The following is a 15,210-nucleotide window of genomic DNA, read 5'->3' as shown; positions in this document are numbered from 1 at the left end:
ACGCAGGCCACGGGGAGAACGTACAAACTCCGCGCAGACGGCTCTCGTGGGTGGGTCTGTGGGGCAGCAACTCTACCGCTGCGCCACTGTGTCTATTTGATCAAATAAAAACCCTTGACCTTTGCTTCTTCCCTGGAGATGGAGGGCGGGTGGAGCAGGCGCCCATGCCATTGAAGTGTGCCTCTCGCATTCCCCACATACTGATGGGACTGGAAAGATTCACTATCGGAATACTCCACCTGTCCCATCATGTATCACCCCGACTGTAACCAAGACGCACGCTGACAGTTGCAGCACCTACGCCACATGAAACACACCCCGCTGTTTGATCAACACTTCACTTACAATCTCACCGGCTGCAACCTAACCTCAGGAAGGCCAATCACAACCAGAGATCAGTGCTGAACTACGATCCACCTCCTTGACGACCCTCGGGCTATCCTTTCTCCCTCCTTCCCCTCCGCAGCTCTTCCACAGCCTACTGTCTCCGTCTCTTCCTTTCTTCTTCCCCCCACCCCCACCCCCCCCCCCCCTGCACATCTGTCTGAAGAAGAGTCTCGACCCGAAACGTCACCTATTCCTTCGCTCCATAGACGCTGCCTGTCCCACTGAGTTTCTCCAGCATTTTTGTCTACCTTGGACTATCCTTGATCAGGACTTTGCTGGCTTTACCTTGCGCTAAACGACATTCCCTTATCATGTGTCTGTACACTGCAAGTGGCTCGATTGGAATCATGTTTTTGTCTTTCCGCTGACTGGATAGCACGCAACAAAAGCTTCACACGTGACAATAAACTAAACTGCTAATAACTGCGATCAATGAGAAAAACATGGCTTCTTCTTCCATCAGGGATCGTTAAGAGGCACAGAACGGAAAGAGGCCCTTCGGCCCAACTTGTCAGTGCCGACCAATGTGCCCCATCTACACTAGTCCCACCTGCCTGTGTTTGGCACATATCCCCCTCAACCCGTCCTATCTGTTTACCTGTCCAAATGTCTTTTGAATCTTTTGATCGTTTCCACCTCAAGTACCTCCTCTGGCAGCTCGTTCCATAAACCCACCACCCTCTGTATCAAATAGTTGCCCCTCAGACTCCTGTTAAATCTTTCATGCCCCACTTTAAACCTATGTCCTCCTGTCCTCAATTCCCCTACTCTGGGCAAAAGACACTGTGTGTCTAAAGGGCCTGTCACACTTGGCGATTTTTTCAGCGACTGCTGGCATCATGGACTGACGAATCAGGTCACTGAAAATTCGCGGCGTGACATGTATTGCCGCGCGCTATTTTTTCAAGTGTCGCAACATTTTTTTTTGTTGCCGCTGGATTTTGAAACGTTCAAAATCTTTTGGCGACAGTGATATGACGCCGGCAGTTGTCGAAAAAAAATGCCATGTGGGACAGGCCCTTCACTTATCTATTCCCCTCGTGATCTTATACACCTCGATAAGATCACCCCTCGGCCTCTTGCGCTCTCCAAGGAATAACGTCCTCGCATGCCCAACCTCCCCGTATATCTCAGGCCCTCAAGTCCTGGCAACATCCCCGTAAATCCTCTCTGCGCTCAAGTCAATATCGGCATGCGTTTCGCCTCTTCACAATTAAACTGTTTGCAGGGATTTACTTAATCCCACAATGAAGCTTCTGGACCTGGCAGCAAGGAGAGATCAGAGAGACAAGCATAGCGGGATAAAACAGCGTTAAACTCCTGCACTTCAGATTCGACACTGCTGTTGAAATATCGGCTCAACTATATTTAGTCAAAGCCACCACTACACAGAAACATCAATCAAACAAAGTCATATTTCCAGCAATAAGGAAATCCTACGCTCAAAATATCTGATACAGTTTCATCACCTCGACAAGACCAGCAGCATAATCGAGGACCAGTCGTGCCCTGTCCACTCCCTCTTCTCCCCTCTCCCATCGGGCAATAGGTACAGATGTTTGAAAACGCACACTCCCAGATTCGGATATCGTAAGATCATAAGTGATAGGAGCAGAATTTGGCCCCTCAAGTCTACTCCGCCATTCAATCATGGCTGATCTATCTCTCCCTCCTAATCCCATTCTCCCACCTTCTTCCCATAACCTCTGACACCCGTACTAATCAAGAATCTATCGATCTCTGCCTTAGAAATACCCACTGACTTGGCCTCCACAGCCGCATGTGGCAAAGAATTCCACAGATTCACCATCGTGTGATGACAGTTTCGTCCCAGCTGTTATCAGGCAACTGAACCATCCTACCACAACCAGAGAGCGGTCCTGAACTACTATCTACCTCTTTGATGACCCTAGGACTATCCTTAATCGGACTTTGCTGGCTTTACCTTGCACTAAACGTTAGTCCCTTATCATGTATATACACACTGTAAATGGCTCGATTGTAATCATGTATTGTCTTTCCACTAAGTGGATAGCACGCAACAAACATTTTTCACTGTACCTCGGTACACGTGACAATAAACTAAACTGAACTGAACCACCGCAACAACAGTGCGAGGTTATGATGCACAACAGTAGCAAACATTATCTGGCCTTCGTTGGAAGAGCTTTTTTTTTTGTCATTTAAAGAAGGGTCTCGACCCGAAACATCGCCAATTCCTTCTCTCCATAGATGCTGCCTCACCCGCTGAGTTTCCCTAGCATTTTATGTCTAACAACCAATGTTTGTTGCTTAAAAAGTGATAAAATATTTGCTTTAAGTTTTCCTGTCGCATAATGCAAAACATCGTGAAACCTTATTCCCTGAAAAAAATACTTCTTCATTCCTACGGACATTTTGCAAGACATGACATGACGTGACAAGGCACTCGCAAGACATAAAAAGCAGCATTGGTGCAGCGGTAGAGTTACCGCCTCACAGCGCCAGAGACCCGGGTTCGATCCCAACTACGGGCGCTGTCTGTACGGAGTTTGCACGTTCTCCCCGTGACCTGCATGGGTTTTCCCCAAGATCTTCAGTTTCCTCCCACACTCCAAAGACGTGCAGGTTTGTAGGTTAATTGGCTTGGTGTAACTATACATTGTCCCTAGCGTGTGTAGGGTAGTGTTAGTGTGCGGGGATCGCTTGTCAGCGCGGACCCGGTGGGCCGAAGGGCCTGTTTCCGCGCTGTATCTCTAATGTAAACTAATAAACATTGAATGACACAGGCAGTCCCTGATTTACGTAAGGGGGTGCATTCCGTGAACCCTTATGTAAGTTGGATCTTACGCAAGTCCCCATGCCCTGCCCAGAATACCTCACTGAGGTCTCAGTGGCGCCCAGCAGCGCCCAGGACACTTTCTGCGGCGCATGGCCTTCTGGGTAAGCACAGCCGCCATTGCCAGCTTCTTTCTGATGTAAAATTGAGTGATTGTCCAGCGTTGTGGAAATTACAAACCACCTTGATCGCACTGGGGACAGCGTACAGAACTGTACGTAAACGCGGGTTTACGCAAGGCGACTACTGCGTAAATAGGGGACAGTCTGTAACTTCTACAAAGAAGCTAAAGACAGAATATTTGCCGATTCATTGGTAAATTCAACCCTAATGCTAATTTTAATTTAAATTAGTTCAGAGATACAGCGCAGAAACAGGCCTTTCGGACCACCGAGACCGCACTGAACAGCGCACTAACACTATCCAACACACACTAGGGACAATTTCCATCTATACCAAGCCAATTGACCTACAAACCTGTACATATTTGGAGTGTGGGAGGAAACCAGAGCTCCCAGAGAAAACCCACGCAGGTCACGGGGAGAACACACAAACTCCATACATAAAGCACCTGTAGTCAGGATCGAACCCGGGTCTCAGGCGCTGTAAGCGCTGTATGGCAGCAACTCTACCGCTGCGCCACCCTAATTCTTCTAGATTTTAACTTCTCTGCAAAGTTTGCAGATAAACGAACAGAAAAATTGAATTCCTTGTGTCTGCTCTGACATTTGTTAAATGAACCACAAGCTCAGAACACACGAATCAACCGGTAACCACGGTGCGAAAGGGATTTGCAACAAAACAAAAAAAACTAGTTATTTCTCCTTACTAACTATTAGACAATAGACAATAGGTGCAGGAGTAGGCCATTCGGCCCTTCGAGCCAGCACCGCCATTCAATGTGACCAAGGCTGATCATCCACAAGCTTAATATTAATTTTTACCTTCTAAAGGATATTGTTCTTCACTGTATCCTTGCCTGCAAAATTCACCAACCGACCCCTGCAACAGAATATCCACAGTTATTTTACCTTCAATGCAGAGCGCAGAAATAATTTAGCATTGTTTTAAATGAGGATATTTCCTGTACGTAAAATACACTTTCTTATAACAGAACTGCTTTAATAGTAGAAGAAAGCAAATCTGCAAAACATAGAACATAGAACAGGAGCAGCAGTGTCGGTACCGTGTCAGAAGGAACTGTTTTAACACCAGAGATAGACACAATATGCTGGAGTAACTCAGCAGGTCAGGCAGCACCTCCGGAGAGAAGGAATAGGTGACCTTTCGGGTCAAAACTCTTCTTCAGGCTGATCTTACCCCTCTCACCTTAATGAATGAATGATGAAAATGAATGAATGAATGAATGTATGTATGAATGAATGAATAAGTTTCTAGGCCAAATATTCACATACAAGGAATTTGCCTTGGTGCTCCGCCGGCAAGTAACAACACGACATACAGTAAACAATTAAGAATAAAACATAAAATATTAAAACATTAATAATATAACATTGCAGTTTAAACATGTGAATGAAATAGACTTTTGGTTATTGAGTAGAGCTACTACTCGTGGATAAAAACTGTTTTTATGTCTGGCAGTGGTAGCGTTGACAATCCGGCGTCGCCTTCCAGAGGGAAGTGATTCAAAGAGTCTGTGGCCAGGGTGAGAGGGGTCAGAGATGATCTTGCCCGCTCGCTTCCTGGCCCTTGCAGTGTACAGTTCATCAATGGAGGGAAGGTTGCAGCCAATAACCTTCTCAGCTGATGGAACGATTCGCTGCAGCCTCCAGGTGTCGTGCTTGGTGGCTGAGCCAAACCAGACCATGATGGAGAAGGTGAGGACAGACTCTACGATGGCCGTGTAGAATTGGACCATCATTGCCTGTGGCAGATTGTGCTTCCTCAGCTGCCGCAGGAAGTACATCCTCTGTTGTGGCTTTTTGACTGTGGAGTCGATGGTGGCCCCCCCATTTCAGGTCCTTGGAGATGATGGTTCCAAGGAACTTAAAAGGCTCCACAGATGTGACTGTGGTGTTATTGACATTTAAGAAAGAACTGCAGATGCTGAAAAAATCGAAGGTAGACAAAAATGCTGGAGAAACTCAGCGGGTGAGGCAGCATCTGTGGAGCGAAGGAATAGGTGACGTTTCCTATTCCTTTGCTCCATAGGTGCTGCCTCACCCCAGCTGAGTTTCTCCAGCATTTTTGTCTACCTGTGGTGTTGTTAATGGTGAGTGGGGTGAGGGGAGGGGGACGTGTCTCAATTCCATTGTCTTAAGAGCATTGAGCTCCAGGTTGTTACGAGTGGGTCCAGGACACCAGCCGTAAGTAACTAAGTAAGTTCTATTTATATAGCACGTTTAAATCAAATTGCGTTGAAACCAAAGTGCTTTACATAAAATAAATAATTAAGTTTCCGTACATCCTTAGAAAAAATTAAAAATTAAAAATGTGTCACTTCCTGTCTGTCGGTAACCATCTGGTACTTGATTCCCCTTCCCGGGGTGAAAGATTCTGTGCACTCACGCTAGTTATTCCCCTCGTGGTTTTGTACACCTCAATAAGATCACCCCTCAGCCTCCTGCTCTCCAAGGAATAAAGGCCCAGCCAGTCTAACCTCTCCCTACAAGAAGGGTCCCGATCCACGTTCTCCACAGATGCTGCCTGACCTACTGAGCTACTCCAGCACTTTTGTGCCTTTTCTGCTCCCCGCAGCTCTGGACCTCGATAACTGTTTTGTAGACCAGAGAGACATTAAGGAGCAGTCAAAAAACAAGCTGGATGTGCCACCTACAAAGACAGCTGTTTGGGCACAGTTAGGTCAAGTGACACTTGGCTGTTGAGCCCATCCTCATCACTGCACAAGGAAGGTATCTGGAACTTGCATCAACGTTCATAAGTTGATAGAAACATAGAAAATAGGTGCAGGAGGAGGCCATTCGGCCCTCCGAACCAGCACCTGCCATTCATTGTGATCATGGCTGATCATCCACAATCAGTAACCTGTGCCTGCCTTCTCCCCATATCCCCTGATTCCGCTAGCCCCTAGAGCTCTATCTAACTCCCTTTTAAATTCATCCAGTGACTTGGCCTCCACTGCCCTCTGTGGCAGGGAATTCCACAAATTCCATAAGGGAGAATGCCATGCGGTTCATAAATGATAGGAGCAGAACTAAACCATTCGGCCCATCAAGTCCACTCTGCCATTCAATCATGGCTGATCTATCTCTCCCACCTAACCCCATTCTCCTGCCTTCTCCCCATAACCTCTGATACCCATACTAATCGAGAATCTATCTATCTCTGCCTTAAGAATATCCACTGACTTGGCCTCCGCAGCCTTCTGTGGCAAAGAATTCCACAGATTCACCACCCTCTGGCTAAAGACATTCTTCCTCATCTCCTTCCTAAAGGAATGTCCTTTCGTTCTAACGTCCTATACCCTCTGGTCCTAGACTCTCCCACGAGCGGAAACATCCTCTCCACATCCACTCTATCCAGGCCTTTCACTATCCGGTAGGTTTCAAGGAGGTGTCCCCTCCCCACCCCTCTCATCCTTCTAAACTGCAGCGGGTACAGGCCGAGAGATAAAGGATCAAAGACTCAGTGCGTAAAGCACGCCTGGAGATACACTGAAACCCACAGATACATCTCCACTGATAAGATTACTACGAGGATTTTCAGTGCAGTTGCTTCTGGTGGGACTCTCTGCCTCCGCTCCCTGGGTGGTCCCAGCTCAAATGTGCAAGTTGGCGATTGGACCTGGATTCCTGCAGCGTTTGAACTGAACGTGTGTGGCTGCCATTTAAATCAATAGTCGGCGTGTATTTATAGGTTCATGGAAAAACCAGTGACACTGTGTATACATTTCATCTCTGAGACGGTCCAAGCTGCACGCAGGCGGGATACTGTGACTCAAGGCCTCTATTTGTGACGGATGGAATTACAAGAGTTAAGTCCACCTCGGCTACATGCAAAGCACCGAGCGGCAGAACACACTCGGTATCTGATCTTCGCACATTCCAACAAGACTTCACGACACGACCGATGTACAGAATTCCCACTTTGCCTTCTCTGCAGACAGCCACAAAATGCCGGAGTAACTCAGCGGGACAGGCAGCATCTCTGGAGAGAAGGGATGGGCGACGTTTCGGGTCGAGACCCTTCTTCGGACCCGAGAGTCAGGGGAGGGGGAGGCTGGAGATAAGGAAGGGCAGGGTGTGAAAATCACCTCTCCAGAGATGCTGCCTGTCCCACTGAGTTACTTCAGCATTTTTGTGTCTATCTTTGGAATTCCACAGACTCACCACTCTCTGTGAGAAAAAGTGTTTCGTCGTCTCCGTTCTAAATGGCTTACTCCTTATTCTTAAACTGTGTGGCCCCTGGTTCTGGACTCCCCCAACATCAGGAACATGCTTCCTGCCTCTAACGTGCCCAAGCCCTTAACAATCTTATATGTTTCAATGAGATTCCCGCTCATCCTTCTAAACTAACATGAGTATAATAAAGCTGTCCACAGTGTACAGATACAGGATACAGGGTATAAAGTTTAGTGCCAGATAGAGTCCAGTAAAGTCCAATTGAAGTGGGACTAAAGGTCTCCAGTGAGGTTGCAGCTAGAAGGTCCAACTATTCCTTTGGTTTATTTAAGATTCATTCACAAGGAGAAGCAGAAGTTAGAAGGTAGGTCAGGGCCGCTCTCTAGTTGGTGATAGGATGGTTCGGTTACAGCTGGGTAAGAAACTGTCCCCTGACTCTCAGTCTGAAGAAGGGGCAAGACCCGAAACATCACCTATTCCTTCTCTCCAGAGATACTGCCTGTCCCGCTGAGTTAAGGGCCTGTCCCACTTGCTTGACCCGTTGAGTTACTCCAGCATTTTGTGTCAATCTTCGGTGTAAACCACCATCTGCAATTCCTTCCTACAACTGGCACAGATTTCAGACTTCTGCGCCTCTTGCCTGATGGGAGAGGGGTGAAGAGGGAGTGACAGGGGTGAGACTCCCGAGACTCTGGAGACCCGACCTTTTCTCGTCGGGTCTCAGGTGTCGTTGAGGCCGCAACGAGGAGCGGCCTCCAACGGGAAGAAGCCGGGGACTCTGGTGCCGACTCACCGTTGCCGTCGCGGAGCTGGCCGAGACCGGAGCGGGTGGAGCGGTGGAGGAGCGCTGCCGCTGCTGCTGCTGCCGATGCCGCTGCTGCTGCTGAGTCGGAGGCTGCTACTGCGGGTATGTGGACGGTGGCACCGGGAGCCCGCGGATCCCTGGAGGGAGACCGCTTTTCGGGCTGCTGCAACGGCGAATTCTCCCGCCCGTGTTGCGGGGTTGAAGAGCTCCTGGAGCGGGGCCTGACACCACTGCCCCGCGCGGCTGGAATGGCCGCGGGACTCTGCGAGCGCACACCGGGGGCTCCAACACCAAGACCCGGTGTGCGACCTCGCACCACCCGGCGTGGCTTTAATGGCCGCGGGACAATCGCCATCGCCAGCCGGGGGCTTTGACTTTGACTGTGACATCGGGGGGGGGGGGGAGAGTGCAGTGGAGAGATAAGTTTTTTTTGGCCTTCCATCACAGTTATGTGATGGATGTTTATGTTAAATGTAATTATGTTGTGTCTGGGGTCTATTTGTGTGTAATGTATGGCTGCAGAAACGGCATTTCGTTTGGACCCCCAGGGGTCCAAATGACAATTAAATTGACTCTTGACTCTTGACTCCTTGATTAAGCTGAAGATGGACACGAAATGCTGGAGTAACTCAGCGGGACAGGCAGCATCTCTGGATGGAAGGAATGGGCGACGCTCCAGGTCGAGACCATTCTTCAGATCTTGTTTATGCAACTTTGGAGGAAAGCTTTAGAGGAATATGGGCAATTGGATTCCCTCATGCGAATGTACACTACTAACTCTGCGCAATACACGAAGTTCTTAGTGCACCTCAGCTCTGTAATGTCAACATTGCACGAGAGAACCTGGGGAAAAGGTCCAAGCCTACACGAGAGAACGGTGGCGCAGCGGTAGAGTTTCTGCCTTACAGCGAAAGCAGCAGCGGAGTCCCAGGTTCGATCCCAACCAAGGGTGCTTGTCCGTATGGAGTTTGTACGTTCCTCCCCGTGACCTGCGTGGGTTTTCTCCGAGATCCTCGATTTCCTCCCCACACTGGAGTTTAGAAGGATGAGAGGGGATCTCATTGAAACATATAAGATTGTTAAGGGCTTGGACACGCTAGAGGCAGGAAACATGTTCCCGATGTTGGGGCAGCCCAGAACCAGGGGCCACACAGTTTAAGAATAAGGAATAAGCCATTTAGAACGGAGACAAGGAAACACTTGTGGTGAGTCTGTGGAATTCACTGCCTCAGAGGGCGGTGGAGGCAGGTTCTCTGGATGCTTTCGAGAGAGAGCTAGATAGGGTTCTTAAAAATAGCGGAGTCAGGGGATAAGGCAGGAACGGGATACTGATTGGGGATGATCAGCCATGATCACAGTGAATGGTGGTGCTGGCTCGAAGGGCCAAATAGCCTACTCCTGCACCTATTGTCTATTGTCTATTGACTCCAAAGACGCACAGGTTTGTAGGTTAATTGGCTTGGTGTAAATGTAAAAAAAGTCCCCAGTGGGTGTGGGATAGTGTTAATGCGCGGGGATCGCTGGTCGGCGCGGACCCGGTGGGCCGAAGGGCTTGTTTCCGCGCTGTATCGCTAAACTAAACTAAATGCCATGAAATGGAAACAAAGGTGAAGGTTTATCATCTTTTTTTGATCGTTTCGAGCTGGGTGAATAACTTTAGTCTGTAACTAATCTCACTGTTTTGTTCCACAATCCCTAAAGGTTAACAGATGTGGCACGGCACGGTTTAAATAAAGGTTTTGGATCGGCATGCACAGCCATGAGGCTTGAAAGCCACTATTAAAATTTGACCATGCACCACACATTGAAACATCAAGGGCTGAGATTTAAGTGGATTATACGGTTAAAACGATGAGAGAGACGGTGCATTTCAACATTCAATGGCTTTTATTCATTACATTGTTTCTTTAAATCCTCCAAGTATGTTCGGGGCCTTTATTCTCCACTAACCAAGAACCAGTCACAATCTGCTAACCGGGATTTTAAGTCCGAGTGGGTACTAAGCTGAGGTGGAAGGTTTGTCCAAGATAGGCCCCATATCTGAGGAAGGATGTGCTGGCTCTGGAGAGGGTCCAGAGGAGGTTTACAAGAATGATCCCAGGAATGAGGGGGTTAACATATGATGAGAGTTTGTCGGCACTGGGCCTGTACTCGCTGGAGTTTAGAAGGATGAGGGGGGGGGACCTCATTGAAACTTACCGAATCGTGAAAGGCCTGGATAGATTGGATGTGGAGAGGATGTTTCCACCCGTGGGAGAGTCCAGGGCCAGAGGTCACAGCCTCAGAATTAAAGGACGTTCCTTTAGGAACCAGATGAGGAGGAATTTCTTTGCGAATCCCAGGAATTTATTTCCACAGAAGGTTATGGAGGCCAAGTCAATGGATATTGTTAAGGCAGAGAGAGAGATAGATTCTTGATTAGTACGGGTGTCATGGGTTATGGGGAGAAGGCATGAGAATGGGGTTAAGAGGGAAAGATAGGTCTGCCATGATTGAATGGCGGAGTAGACTAGATGGGCCGAATGGCCTAATTCTGTGTCTATCACTTATGAGAGGAAGAGGTTCATCATTGTCTTATAGGTGTAGAACAGTGAGACCCTCACACAACCCACAAATGCACAGTCGCCATATTTTTGGCGCCGATTACAAAGAAAAAGTTCAAAGTCGGGTCCTCATACTGGATATAATGGAACACCCCCGGTCCAGGTGAGCCCAGGTGAGCCCAGGTGAGTCCAGGTGAGCCCAGGTGAGTCCAGGTGAGTCCAGGTGAGTCCAGGTGAGTCCAGGTGAGTCCAGGTGAGCCCAGGTGAGCCCAGGTGAGCCCAGGTGAGCCCCAGGCAGCTGCAGGCCCGCGACCTCACTTCCCTCTCCTCGCCCGACCGCCTCTGTGCCCCAGGGCCGCCTCCAGCGGTCAACCTTGAAGGCACTGGTGGCAATACCCCAGTCCCTCCCTCACCGGCCCATTCCTCACATCCGTTGTCACCACCAGCAACTCCCTCCTCCTCGACTCTCTTCTTTCGATGTCAGTGTCACCTTCGGGCTGGTTCTTGGTCAATATCCAGAGCAGCCACAGAGCTAGAGCCCCCCCGGTTCGATCCTGGCCTCAGGCGCTGTCTGTGTGGAGTTTTCCCACGCAGCACGTCCCCCCTTCTCCACGTCGCTGATCGATCCAAAGGAACAGCCGGGCCGTTACAGTTTGGCACCAGCGCCATCGCAGGAGCTGCCAGAGTGAGGTTGTAGACAACGACAAACTGCCTTAGGGGGTCCCACTACGGATTTTCTTGAGGTTTCTCCAGGAGCCTTTTCCATGACTGGATCCGGCCACAAAGCAGTGGAGGTTTTAAATCAGAGTTTCCCCTCACCTAGATGGACTGCCTTCCCAGGCTGACGAGCCCCATCTTCCCCGAGACCCGTGGGGGCGGGGAGTGTCTACCTTCCCGTGCAGGTCTATAGCACCTGCCCACTGCCCGAATATACAAATAAATAAATTATAAAATCAATGACTTGAAATGGGCCGAAGGGCCTGCTTCCATGTTGTAAGTTTTTTGTTGCAGTATGAATGTCTATGAACATGACAATTGAATCTATCTTGGTGGATCTACACAAGAACCACCAAAGTCGCTCATTAATGCTGCATTGGCAAAATCCAGACCTGACCACATGCGTCGGAGCAGTTCAAGATTAAGGGGGGGGGTTAAGGTTAAGGGGGGAAATTTCTGACTGATAGAGAAGAACTTTTTTTCACACAGAGGTCTTTGGAATGATCTGACAGAGGGTAGTTAGACAGAGTTGGCTATGTGGACAAGCTTTGTCCCCCTTGAGAATAGGGAAGGGGGTTCAAAAGGCAAGAGGACATGACTTCAGAATATTGAAGGGACAGCAGGCTTAGGGGTAACATGAGGGGGCAAATTTCTATGTTTCTATGTTTCTATAGAAATAAATGAATTGTGAAATCAATGACTTGATCCCGAGGGCCTGCTTCCATGGTGGAAGTTTTTTCATTGGTATCAATTCTAAAAACATAAAATTGGATCTAGGCTTGTGGATCTACACAAGAATGGAGGGTCCCTCATGGTGGAACGCAGCTCAGCTTTATCCACTGCTCAAGGAAAAAAAAGTCAAATTTGTGCAGTAAAACAGATTGAAAGGACACATCTTTCCACATAACAATGCTGCATTGGCAAAATGCAGACCTGACCACATGCGTCGGAGCAGTTCAAGATGTATATTTAACAATAGGTAAGGCAGCGGCAATGTACTTTTGTGTAGGGAAGGAACTGCAGATGCTGGTTTAAACCGAATATAGACACAAAAAGCTGTGGAGTTACTCTGCGGGACAGACAGCATCTCTGGAGAGAAGGAATGGGTGACGTATCGGGTCGAGACCCCCTCTTCAGACTGGTTAGGGAAACACCAAACCTGTCTGAAGAAGGGTCTCGAACTGAGACATCGCCCATTCCTTCTCTCCAGAGATGCTGCCTGTCCCGCTGAGTTACTCGTAGCTTTTCATGTCTGTCTTCCACACTTTGGATTCTTTACCGCGCCAGCCACAGGGATTTTTCAAAAATAGATATATCTGGTTTGGATGTGATCAGGCAGCCAGATGTGTTCATGTTTCCAAGATTATTCCACATTTGGTGGAGACTGGTGCCAGGGCTCGGAGTATCTCCTGAACCGCTTGACACGACATGTGGCGGCATGCCCAAATTCCTCCGTGGAAGCATCATAAGTGATAGGAGCAGAGTTAGGCCATTCGGCCCATCAAGCCTACCACACCATTCAGTCATGGCTGATCTATCTCTCCCTCCTAACCCCATTCTTCTCCCCATAACCTCCGACACCCATGCTAATCAAAAATCTATCTATCTCTGCCTTAAATATATCCACTGACTTGGTCTCTACAGCCTTCTTTGGCAAAGAATTCCACAGATTCACCGCCCACTGACTAAAGAAATGTTTCCTCATCTCCTTCCTAAAAGTTCGTCCTTTAGTTCTGAGGCTGCGGCCTCTAGTCCTAGGCTCTCCCACCAGTGGAAACATCCTCTCCACATCCACTCCATCCAAGCCTTTCACTCTTTTGTATGTCTCTATTATGTCCCCCCTCATTCTTCTAAACTCCAGCGAGTGCAGGCCCAGTGCCGACAAATGCTCATCATAGGTTAACCTACTCATTCCTGGGATCATTCTTGTAAGCCTCCTCTGGACCCTCTCCAGAGCCAGCACATCCTTCCTCAGATATGGTAAGTCAATCCCGTGTCCCAGGTTTCCCAATGCCTTCTCTAACTCTCTCTTGAAAACATCCAGTGAATTGGCCTCCACTGCCTTCTGTGGCAGAAGATTCCACAGATTCACAGCTCCCTGGGTGAAAATGGTTTTCCTCATCTCAGTCCGAAATGGCCTTCCCCTTATTCTTAATCTGTGACCTCTGGTTCTGGACTCCCCCAACATCGGGAACATTTTTCCTGCAACTAGTCTGCCCAATCCCTTTAGAATTGTATATGTTTCTATGAGATGCCCGCTCATCCTTATCAATTAGGATTGCTTCATATACACATGGCATTGTGCATACCAGAAAAATAATAACTCTTAAACCACTCAAATGAAAGAAACACAAAATTCACACAGCCTAGAGTCATGGTGGTGCAGCGGTAGAGTTGCTGCCTCCCAGCGCCAGAGACCCGGGTTCCATCCTGTGCTGCCTGTACGGAGTTTGCACGTTCTCCCCGTGACCAGAGTGGGTTTTCTCCGACCAAGATCTTAGCAGTTTCCTCCCACACTCAAAAGACGTGCAGGTGTGAAGGTTGATTCAATGTAAATTGCTGTGTGTGTGTGTGTGTGTGTGTGTGTGTGTGTGTGTGTGTGTGTGTGTGTGTGTGTGTGTGTGTGTGTGTGTGTGTGTGTGTGAGAGTGTGTGAGAGTGTGTGAGAGTGTGTGTGTGTGTGTGTGTGTGTGTGTGTGTGTGTGTGTGTGTGTGTGTGTGTGTGTGTGTGTGTGTGTGTGTGTGTGTGTGTGTGTGTGTGTGTGTGTGTGTGTGTGTGTGTGTGTTAAGTGTTAGTGTGCGTGGATTGCTGGTCGGCTCAGGCTCAGTGGATCAAAGGGCTTGTTTCCCCGCTGTATGTCTAAACTAAACTAATCCAAACTAAATATATGGCGACAGTAAATGGGAACAAGTACATTTCTGGGGTGGAATTGCTTTTGAGTTGCAACGTGGTGCGATTCATAAATAATAATGGACTTTAGACTTGAGATAAACGGCGCGGAAACAGGCCCTTCGGCCCACCACTACTACCTCTGGCAGCTTCTTCCATGCGCCCACCAACCTCTGTATACAAAAGTTACCCCTCAGGTTCCTTTTAAATCTTTCCCCTCTCACCTTAAACCGATGTCGTCTGGTTTAGACTTTAGACTCAAGAGAAGCAGCATGGTAAGAGGCCCTTCGGCCCATCGTGTCCGCGCCGACCACCTATCATCCCGTACACTAGCACTGTCCTACACACACACACACACACCAGGGACAATTTACAATTTTTACCGAAGCCAATTTTAACCTACAAACCGGCACGTCTTTTGAGAGAGGGAGGAGCAAGCGGGTACGGGGCAGAACGTGCAAACTCCGTACAGGCAGCGCCTGTAGTCAGGATCGAACCCGGGTCTCTGGCGCTGTGTGGCGGCAACTCTACCGCTGCGCCACCGTGTCGCCACAAGTTGCCTTTCTAACTTTCAATCCGGGATCAAATCCAACGTGCACGGGAACTGAAAATAAATTAATGGAGAGGCCATTGCATCAGTGGGCCTTGTTTGGAAACGTGCCTAGTTACGAGGTGCTGATAGCCTGGTATGCTTTGATATATATATACATTGGCATATCAATGGAAATT

At 48.6% G+C, this 15,210-nt stretch overlaps 1 protein-coding gene across 3 annotated transcripts in view; it reads right to left on the bottom strand.

Annotated features, from left to right (window-relative positions):
• The window catches only part of LOC129705031 (protein naked cuticle homolog 1-like), an 85,146-nt gene that overhangs the window by 32,033 nt on the left and 37,903 nt on the right, over positions 1 to 15,210 (bottom strand). For all 3 annotated transcript variants that reach the window (XM_055648411.1, XM_055648410.1, XM_055648409.1), the window contains exon 4: positions 4,150 to 4,207. In XM_055648411.1, the coding sequence (XP_055504386.1) occupies positions 4,150 to 4,207 (58 nt within the window). The remainder of the gene's footprint in view (positions 1 to 4,149; positions 4,208 to 15,210) is intronic.

This window comes from Leucoraja erinacea, chromosome 17 (genome assembly GCF_028641065.1).
Source record: "Leucoraja erinacea ecotype New England chromosome 17, Leri_hhj_1, whole genome shotgun sequence".
Lineage (NCBI taxonomy): Eukaryota > Metazoa > Chordata > Chondrichthyes > Rajiformes > Rajidae > Leucoraja > Leucoraja erinaceus.
This window is presented reverse-complemented; position numbering and strand designations above follow the sequence as displayed.